This window comes from Pimephales promelas, chromosome 5 (genome assembly GCF_988280905.1).
Source record: "Pimephales promelas chromosome 5, fPimPro1.hap1.1, whole genome shotgun sequence".
In the NCBI taxonomy this organism is placed as follows: Eukaryota; Metazoa; Chordata; class Actinopteri; order Cypriniformes; family Leuciscidae; genus Pimephales; species Pimephales promelas.
In genome coordinates, this window is record NC_142773.1 from 39,619,580 (window position 1) to 39,641,057 (window position 21,478).

At 36.6% G+C, this 21,478-nt stretch overlaps 4 protein-coding genes across 8 annotated transcripts in view; 2 read left to right on the top strand and 2 right to left on the bottom strand.

Moving 5' to 3' along the window:
* crygn1 (crystallin, gamma N1) overlaps window positions 1-21,478 on the top strand; it is a 34,783-nt gene that overhangs the window by 4,385 nt on the left and 8,920 nt on the right. The window lies entirely within an intron of this gene.
* LOC120482744 (cytotoxin 6) lies at window positions 4,503-6,594 on the bottom strand. 2 transcript variants are annotated; one of them, XM_039677340.2, is made up of 4 exons: window positions 6,501-6,594; window positions 5,955-6,020; window positions 5,208-5,327; window positions 4,503-4,742 (listed from the first exon to the last, which is right to left on the bottom strand). In XM_039677340.2, the coding sequence occupies exons 2-4, from the start codon at window positions 6,001-6,003 to the stop codon at window positions 4,627-4,629; spliced, it is 285 nt and encodes a 94-aa protein (XP_039533274.2). In that variant the 5' UTR covers window positions 6,004-6,020; window positions 6,501-6,594; the 3' UTR covers window positions 4,503-4,626. The 2 variants fall into 2 exon arrangements, with proteins under 2 accessions (XP_039533274.2, XP_088987651.1); XM_089131525.1 differs by having other exon boundaries at window positions 5,955-6,023; window positions 6,501-6,585.
* ly97.3 (lymphocyte antigen 97, tandem duplicate 3) lies at window positions 10,420-12,825 on the bottom strand. Of its 2 annotated transcripts, none has more exons than XM_039677339.2 (4): window positions 12,682-12,825; window positions 12,357-12,409; window positions 10,749-10,871; window positions 10,420-10,626 (listed from the first exon to the last, which is right to left on the bottom strand). In XM_039677339.2, exons 2-4 carry the CDS (start codon window positions 12,406-12,408, stop codon window positions 10,517-10,519), a joined length of 285 nt encoding a protein of 94 aa, XP_039533273.2. In that variant the 5' UTR covers window position 12,409; window positions 12,682-12,825; the 3' UTR covers window positions 10,420-10,516. The 2 variants fall into 2 exon arrangements, with proteins under 2 accessions (XP_039533273.2, XP_088987650.1); XM_089131524.1 differs by lacking the exon at window positions 12,682-12,825 and adding an exon at window positions 12,503-12,521.
* LOC120460077 (uncharacterized) lies at window positions 13,268-15,373 on the top strand. 3 transcript variants are annotated; one of them, XM_039647696.2, is made up of 8 exons: window positions 13,268-13,520; window positions 13,685-13,788; window positions 14,090-14,258; window positions 14,382-14,419; window positions 14,493-14,540; window positions 14,618-14,771; window positions 14,858-14,968; window positions 15,194-15,373. In XM_039647696.2, exons 2-8 carry the CDS (start codon window positions 13,765-13,767, stop codon window positions 15,301-15,303), a joined length of 654 nt encoding a protein of 217 aa, XP_039503630.1. In that variant the 5' UTR covers window positions 13,268-13,520; window positions 13,685-13,764; the 3' UTR covers window positions 15,304-15,373. The 3 variants fall into 3 exon arrangements, with proteins under 3 accessions (XP_039503630.1, XP_039503631.1, XP_088987646.1); XM_039647697.2 differs by having other exon boundaries at window positions 13,762-13,788; XM_089131520.1 differs by having other exon boundaries at window positions 13,762-13,788; window positions 14,385-14,419.

A 21,478-nucleotide genomic window follows, 5' to 3' on the forward strand; every position in this document is an offset into this window, starting at 1 on the left:
GCTGTTACACCAGCATAGACATATGCACCGGTATGTAAACAAACCTCGGTGATAACGCTAACGCACCCTCGATGACAGCTACAGCCAGGCAGAATGACTTGTTGGGTTGATGATGTTAGACAGTGGCCCCCAGTCACAGATGAAGGTACAAACGATCTTACAGATTAACGTTATTTATGAAAATAGCTAGCTACGCTAACGTTTGCTAACGAGGAAACTATAAAAAGATCTGTCCATTTGGCAACAATAAATAAATAAATTAATGAAATCAAATAAACAAATTCATGTTTTTCATTTGTGTCCATTATTTATCTCATTTTCACATTGAAACGGGCAAGGGTAAGGTAACGTTACAGCTAGAAAGTATACATAATATCGACCAATTAGTGTTTTTAAACCATGGAAAGAGGTCAATATAACAGCACGAAAACAATTATGTCACATAACGTTACATTTAGCTCAGGAAAGCCATTTAATGACCATAGCATGTTAATTGAATTGAAAAAATAGCAAGAGAGGAGATTTTGCTGACCACTCTATCACATATTTATTATATATTTTTTACTTATGTCATTAAATAATTGTTATTATACGCAAATGTCTGCGTCTTGTACTCGCCCAGGAAATCTGTGTAAACAGTACGGCACCAGACAGGGGCAGTCGACCCGGGGTATTCACAGTGTTTTCTCTTCAAAATTGAAGTTTTACTGCCACCATTGAAACAATTTATAACAGAAGCTGTTTACCCGCTCGACATTATACAAGGGCTAACATTGTAACGTTAGTGACAGTCGTAAATCGCGGGCTGTTTATTCCAGTGGACGCAAGTTGCAACTAAAACAATAGGAGGCAATGGCGCAACGCTACCCAGCAACAGCTCAGTAATGGCGCCCGCTTACTTCCGGTAGTTTCGCCGGATTCGGCTATAACAGGGTGAGTTAAACAAGGTAATGAGACACAGGTGGATGCAATCAGGGATGATGATGAGTCCAGGCAGAGAGTTATGGGAAATGTACTTTCATTAGGGAATGACAATAGTCTAGGGTTGGAGTGCCCTCTGGTGGTAATGATGGGCACTCTCATTGGTAAACGTGACCCTAAGAAGCCCCTCCTTCTGAAATGTGCAATGAGCTCTGATTGGCTGGCTTGACCAGTGTGATTTGATTGGTCAAGCGTTTTGAGTGTATTTGGGAAATGGCACACCTCTTTACCAACAGGAGGTTTCAACACATGTACTAACGCAACTCAACCAGACCTTGACCCCATTAAACTGTTTCAGTTCTTACCTTTTTCCCCACCCATAAATATATATATATAGAGACACACAGACACAGACATACACATATACATACATACACATAGACACACACACACACACACACACACATATATACATATATATATATATATTACAGTTTTACAGGGTTTACAGTTTTTTTTACTATCACTTGGACTGATTTCACAATACTTTTTCAAAACTCTTTATCCTGTTCTCCTAACCAGCTTACATCTTTGCACAGCAGTTGATTTCACTTTTAAAACGCACTGCAACTACCTAAACACTTCATTCATATCTTAAATCAACCCATTCTTCGCTAGCAAAGGTTTCATCCAACTAGCACAATGTGTCGCTCATTAACCCTCTACCCACCCCCCTTTTTGATAATTGACATTAAAATGCACTATACAAAACTTAAATGGTTGTAATTCAAGAATGCTTTGGAATATAGACCTAAGTTTGGTCTTGTTTTAAAGAAAACAATCAGCAGATTATTATTAAATTGAAAGCACTTCAAAAAATTAAACTATGAAAAAGTTATGGAAGTTTTAATTTACAGTAAATCAAATACACTTTATTAATATACACTGAAAAATATAATATGCTTTATCTAATCAAAAAAATTGTGGCAACATATTACAAGCAATATTATTAATTAAATTGTACAAATTAGAATTAATTAGAATGTTAATTTGATTAACTATTACTCAATTCTAATTTGTTCAATTTAATAAATAATATTGCTTGTAATCTGTTGCCACAATTTTATTGATTAGATAAAGCATATTCATTTTTACAGTGTAATTTTTAATATGAAATATATATTTGACAAAATATGTTTTACTATAAAATTACTATAAAATGAAAGCTATATATCTAACCAAGTTGTGTTCCAAATTTGAAGATGATATCACAAAAATTGAAGTTCCCATGAGATTTTGTTTAGGCGCAGTACCAAAAATAGCCACCGGATTCCATTGAATTCCATTGAATTTAATTGTATGCATTTTGCCATAACAAATTAATAAAATTCTATCCAAATATCACTTCTGTCACTAAATATGGAACCTTGAGACTCAGACCTTTCTAACAATATGTGTTTTGTCAAGATTAGAAAAGGTTTTCATAATAAATTATGAAAGATGATGCCCAAAAGGGGAGGGGCCTAATAAAAAAAAATACCGTTTATATGCTAACGCAACGTCCAATTTCAAAACGGTTTTCAAAGGATGAATTCTGAGTTCGTAAGCTTTCAAATGATACCTAATTTATGATAACTACTAAAATATGTGATATAATAATAATAAAAATATATATATATTTATATATATAATATATTATACTTTTTAGAGGACTTCTTACCTTACTTTTTAAAATATAATTTTATCTTTTTTTATTGAGAAATGCTAATTATGTTTTATTATGAACTTTTAGCACTAAAACTGTCAAGCTACTGAAAAATGTAGTTAAGTTAGTAGCGTCGCTACTTGTAGTTAACTACTCCCCAACACTGTATACAGCACACACAAATATATTATGTTAACACAGACTTTTATTTTGGATGTGATTAATAGCAATTAATTTTTGCACAGTCCTAATATATATATATATATATATATATATAACCATTACACTTTTCAACAAAGCAAATAAAAATTGTTGACACTCACATACTTTGCACATTATCCACAAGTTTCCGAGGGGCGCTCCTGTAAAAAATAAAGTGGGTGAAACTTCCGGTGACGCGGCGGAAGTAGCATTCCAATGGTATTTTGTGTGTTAGTTAGCGAAGAGGCTAGCTGTTTTTCGGAGAATTATTTTACTATTTAAAAACGCAAATCTTTATGAGAGATGTCGTTACGGAGCTCAGGGACAACATGTGCTGTTCGCAGTTGTATAACCGGACTAAACTAGTTCAGTGGCTTAAACGTGATTGTTTTGAACATAAGCTGAAAACGAAATCAGAGTGATCCTGCCAACGACTGTAGTTTCCATCACCTCCCAAAAGACGACGAATCTTCCTGTGTACATTTGTTTAAATTCTTAATATTCTATAAACTCTATCAGCATGTGATTGGCTGTTCTCTACTGATGTTACACCTAAACTCAGGATCAAAGCCTGTGTTGACAGAATACCAAATGTGCCAGTTAATGTATTCAAGCAGCACATTCATTTATAATTTTGAATAAACTACAAAGCACAATGACTAAGTGTGTATTTTTTATTTTAATTGTTTGTCAGCTCACACAACTGTCTGTCACCATGCCTTGATGAGTATTGATTATTAATAATGTTATTATAATACTCCCAATCAACTGCGGAGGGTAAAGGTACTGTTATTCACCCTTTTGAATTTCGTTGAGGTTGTGTTCCCACATCGTTAGCTAGTGTGGATCGCTATAACTTGAATGACTGTCAACTGTTGAATGAACGAGTGTCAAGCATGTCATATCGCGCTTTGTTTACTTCCAACCGGAAGTCGCGCTCGCTCACTTTTGACGCAAGGCCTCATAGGGCGTAGGAAACTTGTGGAACTTTCTCCAGGTTATTTTCCCGGCGAATGGGCTATATGCACGCATAAGTTCCGCATTTGACGTAAGGATGCTCGTCCATTTCCGGTTGTGTAGATTAAAGCGGAGGAAAACCGGAGAAAACGGGATTATGGCAGAGTCTTCAATATTTACTGTCCTCCCGTCATTGAAACGAAACGTACATACGTTTAGATGTCATTTTATATATAGTTATGTTTATTTAATATAATTTTAAAAAGAAGCATAAACACAACGAGGGGTGTCTGTTTTATCTGTTTTTGCGACTAACGTTTCATTAGTATAATCATGGAGTATAAAATTCAATATAAATTCTCGGTATTGCATTGGACTCTATGATCGGCGGAAGTTATCGAGCATCCTTAATCCTTCACCGGAAATAACGCCGTGCATAGAGCCCATAGAGCAGGCGTGTGTGGGGTCCGAGTCCGACATGCATGACGTATTTGTTGCCTTCATCCAATAGCGTGCGTGGGAAAGTGTTGGTGTTGGCACACGTGATGTGTAACATTAGAATAAATCCCATTGGTTCTCGTACGTCGAGCGAATATGCTTGAGCAGTTTACCACAACTGATCCGTGAGTTGATGAATGTTAATATGTGAATATAAGCCTGAAAGAAGGTACAAACAGTATCACTGTCTGATTGAATCAAGAAGCAGAGGACATTCTGACAATGTGTGTAAAATATTTATTTGTATTACAGAAACCCTCTAAATCAGAGAGCTGGTGAAGCCTCGTGAACTGCATTGTAAACATGAAAGGTTTATTAGCATTTTAATGTTGAGTTGGCAGAACTCATAAGATGACCACGTTATTGCAGAGGTCCGAATAGCAGCATTTGGTCTTCATGGCCGTGTTGATCTGGAGAACAGCGCACTCTGCCTTACTGCTGCACCTCCGAAAGCCCATGACTAGATCAAACACAAATTATAAAAGCAGTTTATGAACATCATGACTTGATGGAATCACAAAGTGAACATTTATCTGCGTATAATGAAATGCAAAGAATCAAATTACAGCTGCTTATTGGTAGTTATTTTTGTTCGAATGAGATACTAATATAGTTTATTTTTATTAAATTCGTTTTTATTTGTTCATTTTAGTTAACGTTTTAGTACTTTTGTTCTTTTTTTCTCTTTTATTAAATATTTCTATATTTATTTTATTAATTTAATTGTATGTAAAATACTGCTGTAAAATTGCTGCAACCCACTCTTGACAATTTCAAGTAGCAAAACATTTTTTTAAGGTTTTAGTTAATAATAATAATCCTATTTTTCCTATTTTATAAAAGTTTACAAAATAAACTTTTTTTCAGGACATTTAAATGCATTTCTTAGAATGAAACTGACGGAAAGTTTCAAGTTTAAACTCACAGGGAGGGAAGTTGAATCTGGCCGCTATACAGGCATCTTTTCCAGCGCCACAGGTCTCTTGAGACGGCATGCAGCGTGTTCCAGACTGAGGAACGCAGTGGTGGCATTTCAGTGCAGATCCTGCAATAGATTATAGCACACATCAGCACTGATGTAAAGCTTTTTAAAACCTCTCAGTAAGAAATAGTAACAGTATTGCGAAATTTTAGTATGGGAATTTTTCAGTGACAACATTGATTATGTTGTATCAATAGTTTGCACAGTCAGATTAGATTAGAAACATTGTTTTATGATCTGTACACTCTTAAGAAATGAAACGGTTCCATCCCCTGCTTCATATATGGAACTCCAAAATGGTTCTATATAGAACCTTTTTTTTTGGTAAAAGGTTCTATTGACCAAGTATGGAACCCTAGGGTTCTATATAGAACCCAGAGGAACCCTTTTTTTAAAGAGTGTATAGAACCTTTATGGGGTTCCAAATACATAGAGCTGATAGAACCTTTTCAGGTTCTATATAGAACCTTTTCTTCTAAGAGTGTAGAACAGAAACTGTTCTAATCTTCATTTGGAGCCAGAAACAGCAGTGATGTGACAAAAATTCAGAGGTTTTATTTTTCAATTCAGTTGTGTACACTTATAAATCACATTAACATACATTAACATACTCAGTAACATACTGAGACAATGGTTTACGTTTTATTTTATTTTTTATGTTGTTATTAAACTTCAGCAGTTTTAACTCACCATAGTTCAACACCAGAACAAGAACAAGAGCCACCAGCAAAGTCTTCATTATTCTGTTGATTAGAGCTGCTAAGAAAATAATAATTATTATTATTAATAACAAAACTCAGTAGGCCTATCTGTTAAGAGTTAAGAAGAGTATGTCTGTGGTGAAATTTTGATTATTGGCTGATCAGCTTCAGTGATGCTTATAGCAAACACAAACATGCCGTTAAAGGAAAATGAACTGTACTCTGCTCTTGCATGTCAAGCACTGTAAGTGTTACAGCTTTGAACAAACCCATCACCGTATCTATTGCACTTGATTTGACATGAATTATTCCTCATTTGGTGTGGTGTAGCTTACATTTGCACCAGGCAAATTATAAAACATGTGTTAAAGCGCTTTACAGACAGTGTCAAATTATACAAAAGTGTTCAATTGTATCCTAAATAAGTTGAAATTTAGACAATAAATCTGTGCATCGTTAAATCTCATCTCTAAGGCTAAAGTATAGTGCAAATAAATAATGTGTATTGTTTTAGGATAATGCTGTGAAAACTTACCTAAGTGATGTATTGAGAGTTTTGTAAGTTCATAAGCACTTGTGTGTATCTTGTATCTCTTATATAGCACTTGTCATGTACTCAGGAGTGAATCATTTCCAGTAAGGAATTCCCTGGGGAATGAAAGAGTTGGAACATTGTGTTAAAATGAGGCCACAGACACTCAAGGCTCAATAACATTTGCTCAATGGTGTATTTGATCATTGTTTAGTCATGCATATAGCTTCTGATCTTTAGTACTAATTGTACAATGCTCTTGTGCAAGATCCTGTTCTGTCCCGTTCTCGACCACTCTTAACTTAAATATCTATCTGCATTTTGGTATCAAACACAATGGTGGTGCAAGCCCAGAATGGCCATCGGGAGCGTCGGGATTCTCGTTAGCCTTTTTTTAAAATTATATTTCTTTATATTATTGCCAATGTACCAAAGTGATAATTTACGAATTCGGCATTCGATAATAAATCGATAATAAATCATGAATCTGTTAGTCATGAGTAGCAGGCGCAACTGCACAAATAAATACAACAGAACAAAGATGAAACAAATTAAATGAACACGGCTTTAATATTTTCAGGTTGGTCTAACAGTAATTAAATAATCAAATGTAAAATAACACTGCATTAGATTAGATTCTTTTTAATTTTTGCAAACATTATTTGGGGTCAAAAACACCCAGAATAGCGTATACAGGTTAAATAATGTAGCCTACAAAACAATGTAAACAACTGTTAAAAATTCCCCTAATTCAACTTAATTTAAGTTCAGTGGCTGCCTTAAATTAGGTATAATAAAACTGGCTCTATTGTAATCTCAATCATTTAAATAAAAATAAAAAATCTTGCCTCTATAGCTTAAAATATTATTTTGATGTGTTAAAGTAATGGAAAACCATTTGTTGTCGTGATTAGTGATCAAATGTGTTTTTACAGTCAAAATGTTCTTGTATAACGTTATACCCTGATGGGGATTTATGTTGAATTAAACTAAAGTCCCCGTGAAATCAAAATTGAACCTATTTACTTTGTTAGCGCATATTACTAGTCTTGTGGTGAACAATTAATCCGTGCAAGTAAATGTATATTAAAAAAATGTTTTACCTTTGTAATCTTTAATCAAAATCTGAAAATTTACTTCCGGTCTGGAACGGTTTCTTTTTCTGATGACGTGGGTTTCACAGTTTGGGTGGGGAAACGCGTAACCACTCCCCTCAAACCGTTAGTTTGCTATGAGCGAGAGATGGAGAGGAGGAGCGCTAGAGTAAAACCCTGCCCTCTGTTCAATATTCCGTTTCAACTTGGAAATACGTCACAGCACTGGAGAAAAATCGTTTGCAACTTTCGGTTCACGGGGACTTTAATTTGAATGATCGTCAGCATCAACTCCCCTTCAACGGTTCAGGAAAGGTCAGACTCAAAGTTCGATTAAACAGCACGTCTGCCAATGCGTGTCATGAGAACATGACGGAGACCTTCCCATCACTGTTGGACAAATGACAAATGTTTTCTTCTCAAACGTCAACGTGAAAAGTTCAATATTGAGTAAAACAAAGCTGAGGGACATGAGAGCCTGAGGGGACTGGGGAAAAACAACAGATTTAGGACTTAGAGAGACATGTATGTATTATATATTTTTTGAGAGGTAATTCATGAGCCTTCAGCGATATTCATAGGCTTTTGATGATTTTTTAGTGTATCTGTTCTGCAAGCGTTTACCGAATTTGAAATGTTCCAGAAAGTGTGAGTAACTGTTTATTTTGGGTCCGAGGTACATGTGTGCACAAGCTTTTAATGTCTTTAGCTCTGCTCTTGGCTTATTTATAGCGCATCTTTTGATCTATCAGATTAATGCTCTTACAGTTTTTTTTATTCGCTTTGGTACTATTTTCACAAGTAGGTGTACATTTTCAAAACTCTTAGTACAAAAATCCAAACTGATCACACTTGTAACGCAGCTAGTCATTCTTTCAAAACCTGATGTAATGCTTTCAGTCAGTTGCACATGTTTTCAGTCCACATAATCATTATTTCAAACACAAGATTATTGTAATATGTAATGAGAACATTTGGTTTAATCACTGAAACACAACAATATGATCTTCTTTCAGTTTAGTACTTTTAACAATCAGTTCATCCAACAGCAAACAATGCAAGATACATGTTTCAAATCGGCCTTAGAAGTGCTGAAATGAATATGCTGCAGTACTATAAAAGACAGATTACACAGTTTTACTGTAACATTAGGCAATACACTTACAGTACCCAACATTTACATAATCTATAATTTCCAAATATCCATCATATATGTAGGCCTAATCAAATGAAGGATCAATGAAGACATCCTCTACAATCATTTAGGCAAATTATAGTTTTTATTTTTCAGATATAATTGTAACATAGGTATACTTTCTATAATGAAATGTAACTAAATAAGAACAATACATAACATTTAGTGCACACATTACAGTACATAGTGGCCAATTGTGGTCACTGGTCACCACTATGTGAAATCAATTAGCTATAACGAGTATTCATCATGTGTGGTTACTGGTTACATGTAATTTTAATATTCATACAAACACACATTTTATTTCTGTAGTTCTCAAAATCCATATACTGTATATTGCTGAAATGAAAATCTATAGGTTTACCAAATGATTCATTGATTAACCATTAAGATCTGTTGGATTAAATAATAGACAAAAGTATTAAACTGAACAAAAAGAGATGCTAATCAAAAGTTTGATAGTAAGAGCTTTATGAAAGGCAGTTACTGTGAATGAAACAATAATGTAGATGAAACACTTATTTTGTGGGATAAAAGGATACTTTGTGATTGTGTGAATTGTACTAACACAGTTGAAAACATGATGAAATGTTTGAAAAAAGTGCACTTTTGATGATCTGTTGTGATATTAGCACTAAGAGTTTTGAAAATGTACACCTTACTTGTGAAAATAGTACCAAAGCGAACAAAAAAAACTGTTTTATGGAACATAAAACCTGTGATGTAAAGCTCAGTGATATGGCAGTCAGACAACAGTTGCCATTTTCAACTTATTTTATTTGCTGGTTATGGAGATTGCACTATGAAAGCTAATTGAATGTTAGTCACTGCAAGAAAAAAAAAAACTTAGTATTTTTGTCTTTTTCATTACAGAATCTAAAAAAGTCTGCCTATGTCTATCTATCTATCTATATATATATATATATATATATATATATATATATATATATATAAAGTATACAAAAATAAAACATTTACTAACATGAGCAATACATTTGTGACAGTATTATTTATTAATCTTTGTTAATGATAGTTAATATAAATCCAGCTGTTCCTTTTTAGTTCATGTTAGTTCACAGTGCATTAATAATGTTAACAAATACAACTTTTGATTTGAATAATGAATTGGTAAATGTTAAATTTAACTAACTAAGGTTAATAAATGCTGTAGAAGTATTGTTCATTCTTAGTTTATGTTAACTAATGACATTTTATTGTAAAGTGTTAACATATGGTTTTCTTTTTCAATTAAGTTTATTTCTTTCCCCACTAACAGATACTTTTCTTATTTTTTAATATTTTTCAGAAAACAAGACTTTCATTTTGCTCTTCAAGTAAATTCATTTTAATTAAGAATGTTTAGATATTTGTGTGCACACAAAATTGTTTTGCAGTTTGCTTTGTTTCTTAAAAAGATCATTTTAAATCTGCTTTAAAAATAGTTTAAGGATTTTGAAGAATGGTCATTAACATTAAAATAAAAGCATCCATGGATGAGAATGATATATTCGTATGATATCTGTATTAAAAAAGTAAATCGCATCACCAAAATACTATTTATTTAGTTTTGTTGTTTTTTTCCCCGTTGGCACTTTGAGACAGACAGTTTATTTGTAACTTGCACAACTATAAATTCAGTTAGGAAATATTGCTTTATTTTGTTTTAAAGTCACAAATCAGAAGCATAATCATCATGCGTAATCTAAGCTGTTTTATGCATCCGGCTCAGATCAGTCAAAGGTGTTGCAGAAGTCCTTCTGGCAGCACTTGATGTTGATGTAGGCGTTCTGCTTCTGCATCTCGCAGTCTGACTTTGACATGCACTTTTGGAAATGACCATCTGTTTCAAACAAAACCAGAATTTTTTTTTAAAAAAAAACATCTTTTAGATGACATTAATAATAACACATTGCCCAAAAACAGCCCATTTGTGTTATTGTCTGAATGGACAGCAACACTCACATGGATGTCTGCGAAACTTAGCGGCGGCACACGCGTCTTTCTCCGGTGGGCAGGTCACAGCGCTGACCTCACAGGCCCCTCCCGCTTTAACCGGGGTGCAGAGATGGCAGTCCAGGGCCGTGCCTTAAACACACACGGGCCAATATTTCAAATCACACTTCCATTTTTGTGCCTTTTTTAACCCTTTGTGCTTGCAGTTTGGACTTGTTTTTGCTATTCTCCTGTGGACATTTTCAGAAATGTCATGTCCACACAGTAGGTACAGTAGTTCAACTACAGGTATTTAAGGACAAGTTCGGTATTTCACACTTAAAGCCCTGTTTCAAGATGGTTTCTGATGATATAGAACGGTTAAGATTGAAATTTGGATTTTGGACACAACCTGCTGTCCCGAGAAATTTCAGTTTCTGTGGTTGCAAGTTGGACAAAAACTAGGCTAAAACCTGTTGGAAAGCATCTTTTGCATCGATTTTTGTGTGAGCATATCAGTGAACACCCCGTCTTTGTAAACTAAAGTTTAATGCGTTTTAGGAAGGATTGTTCCAGTGCACCCTTCATCCCTTGTGGACATGCTGGGGACAGGCAACCACAGAAACCGAAATTTTTTGGGACAGCAGCATTTGTCAAAATTTTAATCTTAAAGGAGTAGTTCACTTTTAAAAAAACTTTTGCTGATAATTTACTCACCACCATGTTATCCAAGATATCCATGTCTTTCTTTTCTCAGTCGAAAAGAAATTAAGGTTTTTGATGAAAACATTCCCAGATTTTTCTCCATATAATGGACTTCATTGGGAACCAAACGATTCGAGGTCCAAATGAAAGTTTCAGTGCAAACTGTTCAAAGGTTTTTAAACGATTCCAGACGATAAATAAGGGTCTTATCAAGCGAAATGATCGGTTATTTAAAAAAAATAACAGTTTAAGTTTTATAAACTCAAATGGTCACCTTGCTGTTCTGTGACGCACGTTTGTGACTCTCCTGTTCGAACTCTTTCATCAAAATGAACGAATCTTTTCCAGAGTCAACTCGTTCATTTCGTTCGTTGAATGAACCAAATGACACGAAAAAGATTTGTTCATTTTGATGAACGAGTTCGAACAGGAGAGTCACGAACGCGCATCACAGAACAGAGCAAGGTGAGCATTTGAGCTTATAAAACTTGAAATGTGTGTTGTTGTTTTTTTAATGAGCGATCGTTTCGCTTGATAAGACCCTTATTCATCATCTGGAATCGTTTAAAGCCCTTTGAACAGTTTGCAGTTTGCACTGAAACTGTCTTTTGGACCTTGAACCGTTTGGTTCCCATTGAAGTCCATTATATGGAGAAAATCCTGGAATGTTTTCATCAAAAACCTTAATTTCTTTTCGACTGAAGAAAGAAAGACATGGACATCTTGGATGACATGGGGGTGAGTAAATTATCAGCAAAAGTTTTTTTTTTAAAGTGAACTACTCCTTTAAGTATAAAATACCGAACTTGTCCTTTAACTGACTTTTCCTACATGAGTGTTCTCATGTATTTTTCAGCACACAAAGGAGAGTTTCATTGCATCATAGATGACCTGTAGTCCGTTTTATGACGGGAAATCAATCATCACACTCACCGCCTGTTACGACCAGCATGAGAACAACAGCCAATACGAGAAACTTCATCATTCTGTCAAACAAACCGAAGAAGAGAAGCGACTCATTCATTATAGGTTATAAGATAACTCTAAAGAGTATTAAAACTCACTAGACAGCAACCAACCGATTCAAACCAAACCCAAGCATAAAATAAACCATCATAAATAGTCTGAAGGAGTATGTGGTCAACGGCCATAATATTGCCAAGAGTAGATCAATGAAGTTTTATCTTATGTTTTATGATGCATCTCCTCATCCTTGTAAAAAAAAAAAATAATATTAATAATTATGAATAAAACTCACGTTTGTACTGCAGTGGACGGAGTAAAACTGATCCTCTTTCTGTATGTATGTCTATATGAAACCTCACCTTTATCCTACAGTTTCTTATCAGTATCACCTCCCTCCTCTCTCTCTTTCTTTGTGCAAACAGACCAAGCCTGGTCATATATCAATAGTCTTGGCAAGAGAAAATTAAACAGTATTTCTCAACTTTATGGGTGTAACTGTGTGTTTGAAAGAAATGTCTGCAACTTCCTTCCTGTACTGTATCTTAGCTGGGGTCAGATAGACGGATGGATGGATGGACAGAGTTACAGTTTTTCTCAGTCGCTTTTCTCACACCACTATTTACATTTGCACAACAGTTAGTTCAACCTCCACCAGTGATGCGCGGGTTGATCCGAAATGAGCGGGTGCCTGCGGTCACCCGCGGTTACCCGCAGTTACGGGTCATCCAAAAATGTTTTTAATGATATTCGGGTCGCGGTCGGTCGGGTCGTTTGAAAAAAAGATGCCAATTAAACATTTGTATTAATATAGTACTAGACACAATTTTTGATGAAATATAGCCTACAGCCCTACACATTATTGGCTGAATAACTGAGTTGGGTATAAACGGAGGATGGAGCCAGCTGCAAATGGGTGGGTTAGCAGCAAGTGGGTGGAGCTTTTGCCGCAAGTGGGCTGTACAAACTTCTAGAGAATTTTGATTGGTTTATTTTAATATCGCCGGTGTTGTAATAGCTCCACAGTTGGTGGCGGTAATGTGTAAATTTTGTTGCGATCCATCAGAATCAGAAAACAAAGAAGAAAACCGCGTTTACACATGTCAGCCGTCAGCGTGCTGTTGAGATGAAGGGGTAAGCTTGTACATTTTTTCGTTTTTTAAAAATAGCATTATAAGTTCTGGAAAAGACCATTTTATAATGTCGTTTGTACACTGTTTTTAGTCTTGATTAAATGAGTGTAAAGAATATGGGTATAAAGCGTATCCAAATGAATTTCTGTTTTTTTTTTTTTTTAGTTGCTCGCAAATTACAAAATCTGTAACGTGCATGACGAGATCTTTTCTGCATTTCATTTCTACAATTTTCTCTCCAGATTATGGATTCTGAAGACCATAATAAGGTATTGTAGCAGTGTAATTTTTGTACGTTTTAGGACTGCATTGATTTTCAAAACGTAAATGTCTTAAACGTTTTGTAAATGGATTTGATATTAGAATGACATTATAACTCCTAATTTAATTGTACAATGCATGCAATTCTATTAAAACTTGTTTTCATTGTAGTTATGCTTTTTTCTGTGTAATCCACAATGTAATGTAATGCAATTGAAACATTTGTTTTAATATCATAATTATTTTATAAAACGTATTACTCAAAACAATCAGTGAAATAAATGTGAAACGCGTGTTATTGTGTTTTAGGTTCACTTATCAGTGAAAGATGTGCAGGACACTCTTGAGGCATACCAGTGCCTCAAGTGCACAAAATTTCACTGTCCACTTTGTCCTAAGGACAGTATAAAATTTGATGAGAACTTCCAGGCAACAGGCCACCTTCAGTCCCATTTATCTTGGGTGGTGGTACATGGATGTAAGTTGACGAAAATATTATTGTTATATTCACTATGAATAGGAGATTGTATGATCTCCAATCAATCTTTCAAATTATGTAACTATAATATTGGTCCGCTCATTTTAAATGACTTCATTTTAGCAGACCAAACCCCAGTTGTGCCCTCTGTTTTTAGCAAGGTATGCAAAATCAATTTTAATGATGATTTAAAATGTGTATCATACAATTTTAATCCACTTATTTTTCTTTAAGGATGAGCTGTTAAAAGACGATGACCCTCCATCATGCTTCATCTTCAAGGTAGTTGAATAATGTTATATAATGTGCTTTTTAACATTTTTTTTAACTGCCTGTGCTAACTGTTGCTATATTTTCAGTTATCAGGAGTGTTGCTGAAGAACATACTTCTTGAAGTTGTTCTTCAAGAAGGAGATGCTGCCTACATGCCCCTGTCATTGGCTTGCTCAAGGTTCAGGGACATAGTTGGGGATGGCAGTTTCAGGAATCAGGCACACTTCTTATGGCTAGAAAGTAAATATTGACATTAAAAAATAAAATGCATAACAAGAACATCATTGATAATGTTAAATGTTATGCTCATTTATTTTCCCCATCAGGTGTTACATGCTGGAAAAATAAGTCGTCTCACTACAAACAGCTCTTCTGGAGGATGTACTCAATCTCCACTTGTTTGGAGTGTGGGTTTGACTACAAATGCTGCACACCTGGTATGTTTTGTGTAAATTGGTGATGAATAAACTAGTTGTTAGTCTAAAGGAAAACTAAAAATCAAATTTACTTGTCATCCCTTGGAGTTTAAAAGTTCTGGACACCATTCACTTGCATGGCATTAGCATGGACCTACAGTGCTGAGAAATTATTCTTAATGTTTGTAAATGTTCAATGTCAGCTATAAACCCTAGTTCTTATTGTGCTTCTTGTGTATCCACCAGGTTATGCTGGGAAGGGAAAGCGAGGCGAGCTCCAGGGCATTTATTCAGAAACCTTCCACCCTGGATTTTGCAGTTTTCACTGCGTGCAGATCAGTTCTAATGAGATATAGTGTCCTTACTAATAACAAAAAAGACTACAAATAATAAAATACAATAAACAATTTTGCAATCAATTCTGAATGACTTGTACATGATTTTATTAATTGAAAAACACAATTTGTCCACCCCGAGATTTAACCCCTTAACTGTCACCGTCCCAGTACCGGGACGCCTAACTTTACTTCACTATATTTCTATTAAATCCTAATCTAATTATGACAAATTATATATTTTTGGAAAGGTCTAAGACTTCTAATTAAATATTTGACCCCTGTTTTGTGTTAAAAATTATGTAGGAAGAGTAATTAATGAATTTATGACAAGAGTGCACCCAAAAAATACTGCATCATAACAGGAGGTCTGACCTTTGTCACAAAAAGTTGATGCACCCACTTTTAATCATTGAAACTTCTGTTTTTATGCTAAAAGTTCATAATAAAACATATAATCTAGTATTTTTCAATAAAAAATAAAAAGTATAGTATAACATTATCCTCTAAAAATTATAATATATATGTATATATTATCCTCTAAAATATAATAATATTTTTTATCGCCTTTTTTTATTATATCACATATTTTAGTAGTTATCATAAATTAGGTATCATTTGAAAGCTTATAAACTCAGAATTCATCATGTGAAAACCATTTTATAATTGAACGTTGCGTTACCATAGAAACGGTACTTATTTTATGAGGCTCCTCCCCTTTTGGGCATCCTTATATTTCATAATTTATGATCAAAACCTTTTCTAATCTTGACAAAACACATATTGTCAGAAAGGTCTGAGTCTCAAGGTTCCAAATTTTGTGTCAAAATTGATATTTGGACAGAAATGTATTAATTTGTTAAGGCAGAATGTACACAACTAAATTCAATGGAATTCAATGGCACCCGGTGGCTATTTTTGGTACTACGCCTAAACAAAATCTCATGGGAACTTCAATTTTTGTGATATCATCTTCAAATTTGGAACATAACTTGGTTAGATTTATGGCTTTGATTTTATAGTAATTTTAGAGTAAAAATATTTTGTAAAATATATATTTTAAATAAAATAAAAAATATATAGTACAGTATATTTGATTTACTGTGAATTAAAACTTCCATAACTTGTTCATACTTTCATTTTTTGAAGTGTTTTCACTTCAGCAATAATCTGCTGAGTGTTTTCTTTAAAACAAGACCAAACTTGGGTATATATTCCAAGGAATTCTTGAATTACAACCATTTAAGTGTGAATAGAGCATTTAACCCCCATTCTCAAAAAGGGGGGGTGACAGTTAAGGGGTTAAATGTAATATTATCTATAACACGTTCAGAAAAACATTAGTCTGCTATTATTAAAATATATATATATATATATGCAGTAAAGATGGATGGGATTTTTTTCCCCTTTAGACAAATGTTTTTCATGTATTTACACATTCACTTCACTGAGTCCCAATTGCATCAGATTTTAATGTTCATTTACTTGATACTGTAGAATTGTACAATATGTAGCTAATATTTAGAAATATGCTTAAATAAGGCCTGCAGCCTGATGAATTTAAAACACCATCACTTGTCTAAGTATATATGGTAAAAGGTTTACAGACGTGACTTCATTGACAGTGAGAGGTATTGGACACACACATTAATAATAACAAAGCTGCAAGAAATCAGACCATGATGAGGAATGTAATATTTAAAAGTTTATTTTCATTACTGTCGCTACTTCCTGCAATACTCATTCACCGCCGTCCTCTATAGACCTTTCTCACAACTTCCGTATTTGTGACCGGAAATACGCAATTGTCGTGGTAAACTTCTTCCGCTCCATTCATAACAGATAGCGCCGAAGGCAACTAGTGAGAGTTGTTGCGTACCGATCTTTTTTGTTATTCCCAAAAGCAGCCATACCTATCGTTTTCATTCCTTCCCTCGTCAGTTCCCTGTCGATGAAGTCCGACGGAAATGGATTCAGGCAATCTGGCGGGATGTTATTGATCCTGTGATCTTCTGTACTTCTCATGTCACCATTCACTAATAAGCCGTCATTGTTTGTTTATTTTTTATGTTTTATGATTTGCGTATTTTTGAAGTAACGTTAGTTCATGTTCAACTGTATTAAGATATTTGTATCCAGCGGAATAAGCACATAAAATATACACCACAATATAAAACAAGATAAATAAGAACACACAACAGTGGGCTACATATAAATTTAAAATATTAATATATACCATTCTGAGTATTTAACAATCTGAGTGTACAAGGAATAAATTAATATTTGTATAATTTTTCTTCATCTTTGATCGTTCTAGCAACAGCAGTGCAAAAAATTCGGGATAACTGTTGAATAAAACTGACAGACTTCTTTCTGGTATTCACATCAAAATGTAGTTTATTGTAAATAATACTCCCTAAATATGAATAACTTTCCACACACTCCACCTTCTTACCTTTAATTAACGTATATTGGGAAGAATGAGCTTCAGCTCTAAAATCAATATCATATCTTTGGTCTTAGATAAATCAGCTGCAGACAAGCATCACCACAGCATTTTACAAAGTCATCAACAACTGGACCATGACAAGTTTACATTTTTTCGAAGTTTTGAAGACTCTCTGATCAATTTTCTCCTCCCAGAGTAGGTTTTTCTGATGTGTTAACAGTTGACGGGAACTCCGTTTCCACAACTGTTGTGATATGTAACTACAGATTATGGGAGTCGCGCATGTGTGACGTCAGTGAGGCGCCTCAGGAAGCGCGTAATGCATGTGACTGTGTTATGCTCGAGTAACTTAGCTGCAGCTATACGAGTGAGTTAATAAAAACTGTTCTTTGCCAGCAAGACGACTTGGTTCCTCTTTCATCTAAAAAAGCATCGACACATGACATGGTGTCAGAAGTGGCCGACTTCACGCTCTGAAAATAAGACATGGCGAAGCTCGGACCTCCGGATTCTTTTGACTTCACGCGGCCGGCGGAATGGCCGATGTGGCGCCGACGTTTCGACCGCTTTCGGGTGGCGTCAAAGTTGGATAAGGATAGCGGTGAAGTGCAAGTAAACACGCTTCTCTACGCAATGGGGAGAGAGGCGGAAGCGATTTATGATTCCTTTGTGTACGATGACGGCGGAGAAGATGAAGAGGAAAGTAAACCGGAATTGGACTACGACACGGTGATAGCCAAATTCTCCGATCATTTTGTGCCCAAGAGAAATGTGATACATGAAAGAGCATGTTTTCACAAGAGAGCACAAAAGCCTGGTGAGTCAGTCGAGGCTTTTGTAAGAAGTTTATATGAACTGGCACAGTACTGTGAGTTTGAGCACACTAAAGATGAGCAAATCAGGGACAGAATAGTTATTGGTATATCTGACAACGATGTTTCACAGAAATTACAGCTCGAGCCTGATCTCTCTCTTGAACGAGCTATTCAAATAGCGCGCCAAAGCGAACAAATAAAGCAACAGAATGAGAGCCTGCGGTCGGAGTGTGCAGTAGACGCCATGAGACAGGGGAGGCGGCCGTTCCACAGCAGAAGGAGCAGTAACGAGGGACAATGGCAGGAAAAACAAGAACACAGTGAGTCAAAACAGCATTCTACCTGTTCCCGCTGTAACAGACAACATGGTAAAATACATCCTTGCCCAGCAAAGAATAAAAAGTGCAGAAGGTGTAATAAAATTGGACATTTTGAGGCAGCTTGTCAGACGAGGATGCTTAAAGAGGTTGTTACAATGCCTAGCAGCACCACTAACACAGACGAGATGTTTTTCCTTGGAGAAGTTACTGAAAATGTGTCAGACATAATGGATCAACCTGATTCAGAAAATAAGTGGCTCGTTGACTTACCTGTTAATGGCAGCACTGTGAAATTCAAAATAGACACTGGGGCGGATATCAGTGTTATATCACAGGCTGCATTCATGAGACTGCCACAGCGCCCCCGCCTGGTCACTGCAACGAAAGGACCCATCACCAGCCCCGGTGGCGAAGTTAAGAGTATTGGCAAGTTCCTGGCAACAAGAGTATTGGCAAGTTCCTGGCAACAAGTGAGTACAAAGGAGAAAAGTACAGATTCTGGATAACTGTAATTAAAGGGCCATACTCTCACAACCTCCTGGGACGGAGTGTTGCCACAAAAATGGGACTGGTTATGAGAGTAGACGGGATGGACACTGTAATGCTAAGTCAGGTGTTTGGGGATATTGGTTTGCTCAAGTGCGACCCCGTAAAAATCGAACTTAAAGCTGACTGTGAGCCCTACTCACTGACGACGCCACGTCGCATCCCGTTCCCCCTCCTGGCCAAAGTAGAGGCGGAACTTAAACGCATGCTGGCCCTGGGCATAATTGAGGAGGTTACAGAGCCTTCTGACTGGTGTGCCCCGATGGTTCCAGTCGTGAAGAGGAACAAGGAGCAAGTGCGAGTGTGTGTCGATCTAAAACGCTTAAATAAGGCGGTTAAGCGAGAGAGGTACATCATGCCAACATTAGAGGATATTGCTCCCAAGCTAGCCGGAGCTAAAGTGTTCTCTACCCTTGATGCCTCCTGCGGATTTTGGCAGATCCCCTTGGATGCTGCAAGCCAAAAGCTGACTACCTTCATCACCCCAATGGGAAGATTCTGTTTCCGACGGCTGCCATTCGGTATCACATCGGCTCCAGAAATCTTCCAACGACAGATGTCGACACTATTAAGGGGTCATGATGGAGTTGTCGTAGTAATGGACGACATACTTGTTTATGGAGCAACAAGGAAAGAGCACGACACCCGTCTTGATGAGGTTCTGATGACCATAAAGGACAGTGGTTTAAAGTTGAATAAGGCCAAGTGTCATTTTGGCAAAGCAGAAATAAAGTACTTTGGCCACCTCATAAGTGCAGAAGGCATGAGACCTGACACTGACAAAGTTAAAGCCATCACACAGATGCCAAGCCCAACCAATGTTACGGAGCTTAAACAGGTCCTGGGTCTTGTCAACTATGTTGGAAAGTTCCTGCCTGGCCTCTCCTCACAGCTGCATCCCATCACTGCCCTGCTCAGGAAAGAAAGTGAGTGGGTGTGGAGTGATGTTCAAGAAGCGGCGTTTGAGAAAGTGAAAGCTATGCTCGTGTCAGCACCAGCACTTGCATATTATGATGTCAACCGAAAAACTGTCATCAGCGCCGATGCGAGCAGCTATGGATTAGGTGCGGCTTTATTGCAGGAACACGAGGGTGTGTTAAGGCCAGTTGCATTCGGCTCCCGCACATTGTCAGATGCAGAGAAGAGATACTCCCAAATTGAAAAGGAGTGTCTTGCGGGAGTGTGGGCATGTGAGCGCTTCGCTCGCTATGTGCAAGGCATGGAAAACTTCCTTCTACAAACGGACCACAAACCACTGGTACCCCTCATAAATACATACGACCTGGACAAAGTCCCTCCAAGGTGCCAAAGACTCCTAATGCGCCTACTGAAATTCAATGTTGTGGCTGAGCACGTCCCGGGAAAGCAGCTTATCATAGCCGATGCTCTCTCTAGGAGCCCACTGACTGACAGTAGTGATGAACACACTGACCAGGACGTTCAAGCATATGTGGAGTCAGTGGTAGAGAATGCGCCTGTTTCATCGAAAAAACTTGACAAAATCCGCTCCGCCACACTAGAGGATGAAGAGCTGCAAAAGATTGTGCAGTTCATTAGAAATGGATGGCCACCAAGGACATCGCTGTTTCCATCCCTGCATGGATATTATTCTGCCAGAGCTCACCTCTCTGAGACCGATGGACTAGTGCTGTATCAAGATCGACTGGTTATCCCAACTGCACTTAGGTCAGAAGTGCTCAAACAGCTACACGAGGGACACCAAGGTCTAACAAGGTGTCGTGTTCGAGCTAGGATGTCAGTATGGTGGCCTCGTATCAGTGCAGAGATTACAACGACAGTGTCAACATGTAAGTTCTGCATCGAAAATAGACGCACTCAAAGACGGGAACCGCTCCTCACCACACCTTTACCTGGGGGACCCTGGCAGCGGATTGCTGCTGATTTGTGTGAGCTGGAAAGACAGAATTATCTCATTGTGACTGATTATTATTCCAGGGACATTGAAATTTCCCACCTGTCTTCAACATCCAGCCACCAGGTCATTACCAGGCTCAAAGGCATGTTTGCAAGATGGGGGATACCGCTGGAGCTGGTGAGCGACAATG

Excerpts from the sequence above, each read along its gene's own strand:
- ly97.3 (XM_039677339.2), bottom strand. The coding sequence starts at position 12,408 with ATGATGAAGTTTCTCGTATTGGCTGTTGTTCTCATGCTGGTCGTAACA. Across the intron at positions 10,872-12,356 it reads CATGCTGGTCGTAACAGGCG|GCACGGCCCTGGACTGCCAT; the intron begins GTGAGTGTGATG and ends TGTGTGTTTAAG. Across the intron at positions 10,627-10,748 it reads TAAGTTTCGCAGACATCCAT|ATGGTCATTTCCAAAAGTGC; the intron begins GTGAGTGTTGCT and ends TGTTTGAAACAG.
- LOC120482744 (XM_039677340.2), bottom strand. The coding sequence starts at position 6,003 with ATGAAGACTTTGCTGGTGGCTCTTGTTCTTGTTCTGGTGTTGAACTAT. Across the intron at positions 5,328-5,954 it reads TGTTCTGGTGTTGAACTATG|GATCTGCACTGAAATGCCAC; the intron begins GTGAGTTAAAAC and ends AATCTATTGCAG. Across the intron at positions 4,743-5,207 it reads CAGATTCAACTTCCCTCCCT|TCATGGGCTTTCGGAGGTGC; the intron begins GTGAGTTTAAAC and ends TGTTTGATCTAG.
- LOC120460077 (XM_039647696.2), top strand. The coding sequence starts at position 13,765 with ATGGATTCTGAAGACCATAATAAG. Across the intron at positions 14,772-14,857 it reads ACACTTCTTATGGCTAGAAA|GTGTTACATGCTGGAAAAAT; the intron begins GTAAATATTGAC and ends TTTCCCCATCAG. Across the intron at positions 14,969-15,193 it reads CTACAAATGCTGCACACCTG|GTTATGCTGGGAAGGGAAAG; the intron begins GTATGTTTTGTG and ends TGTATCCACCAG.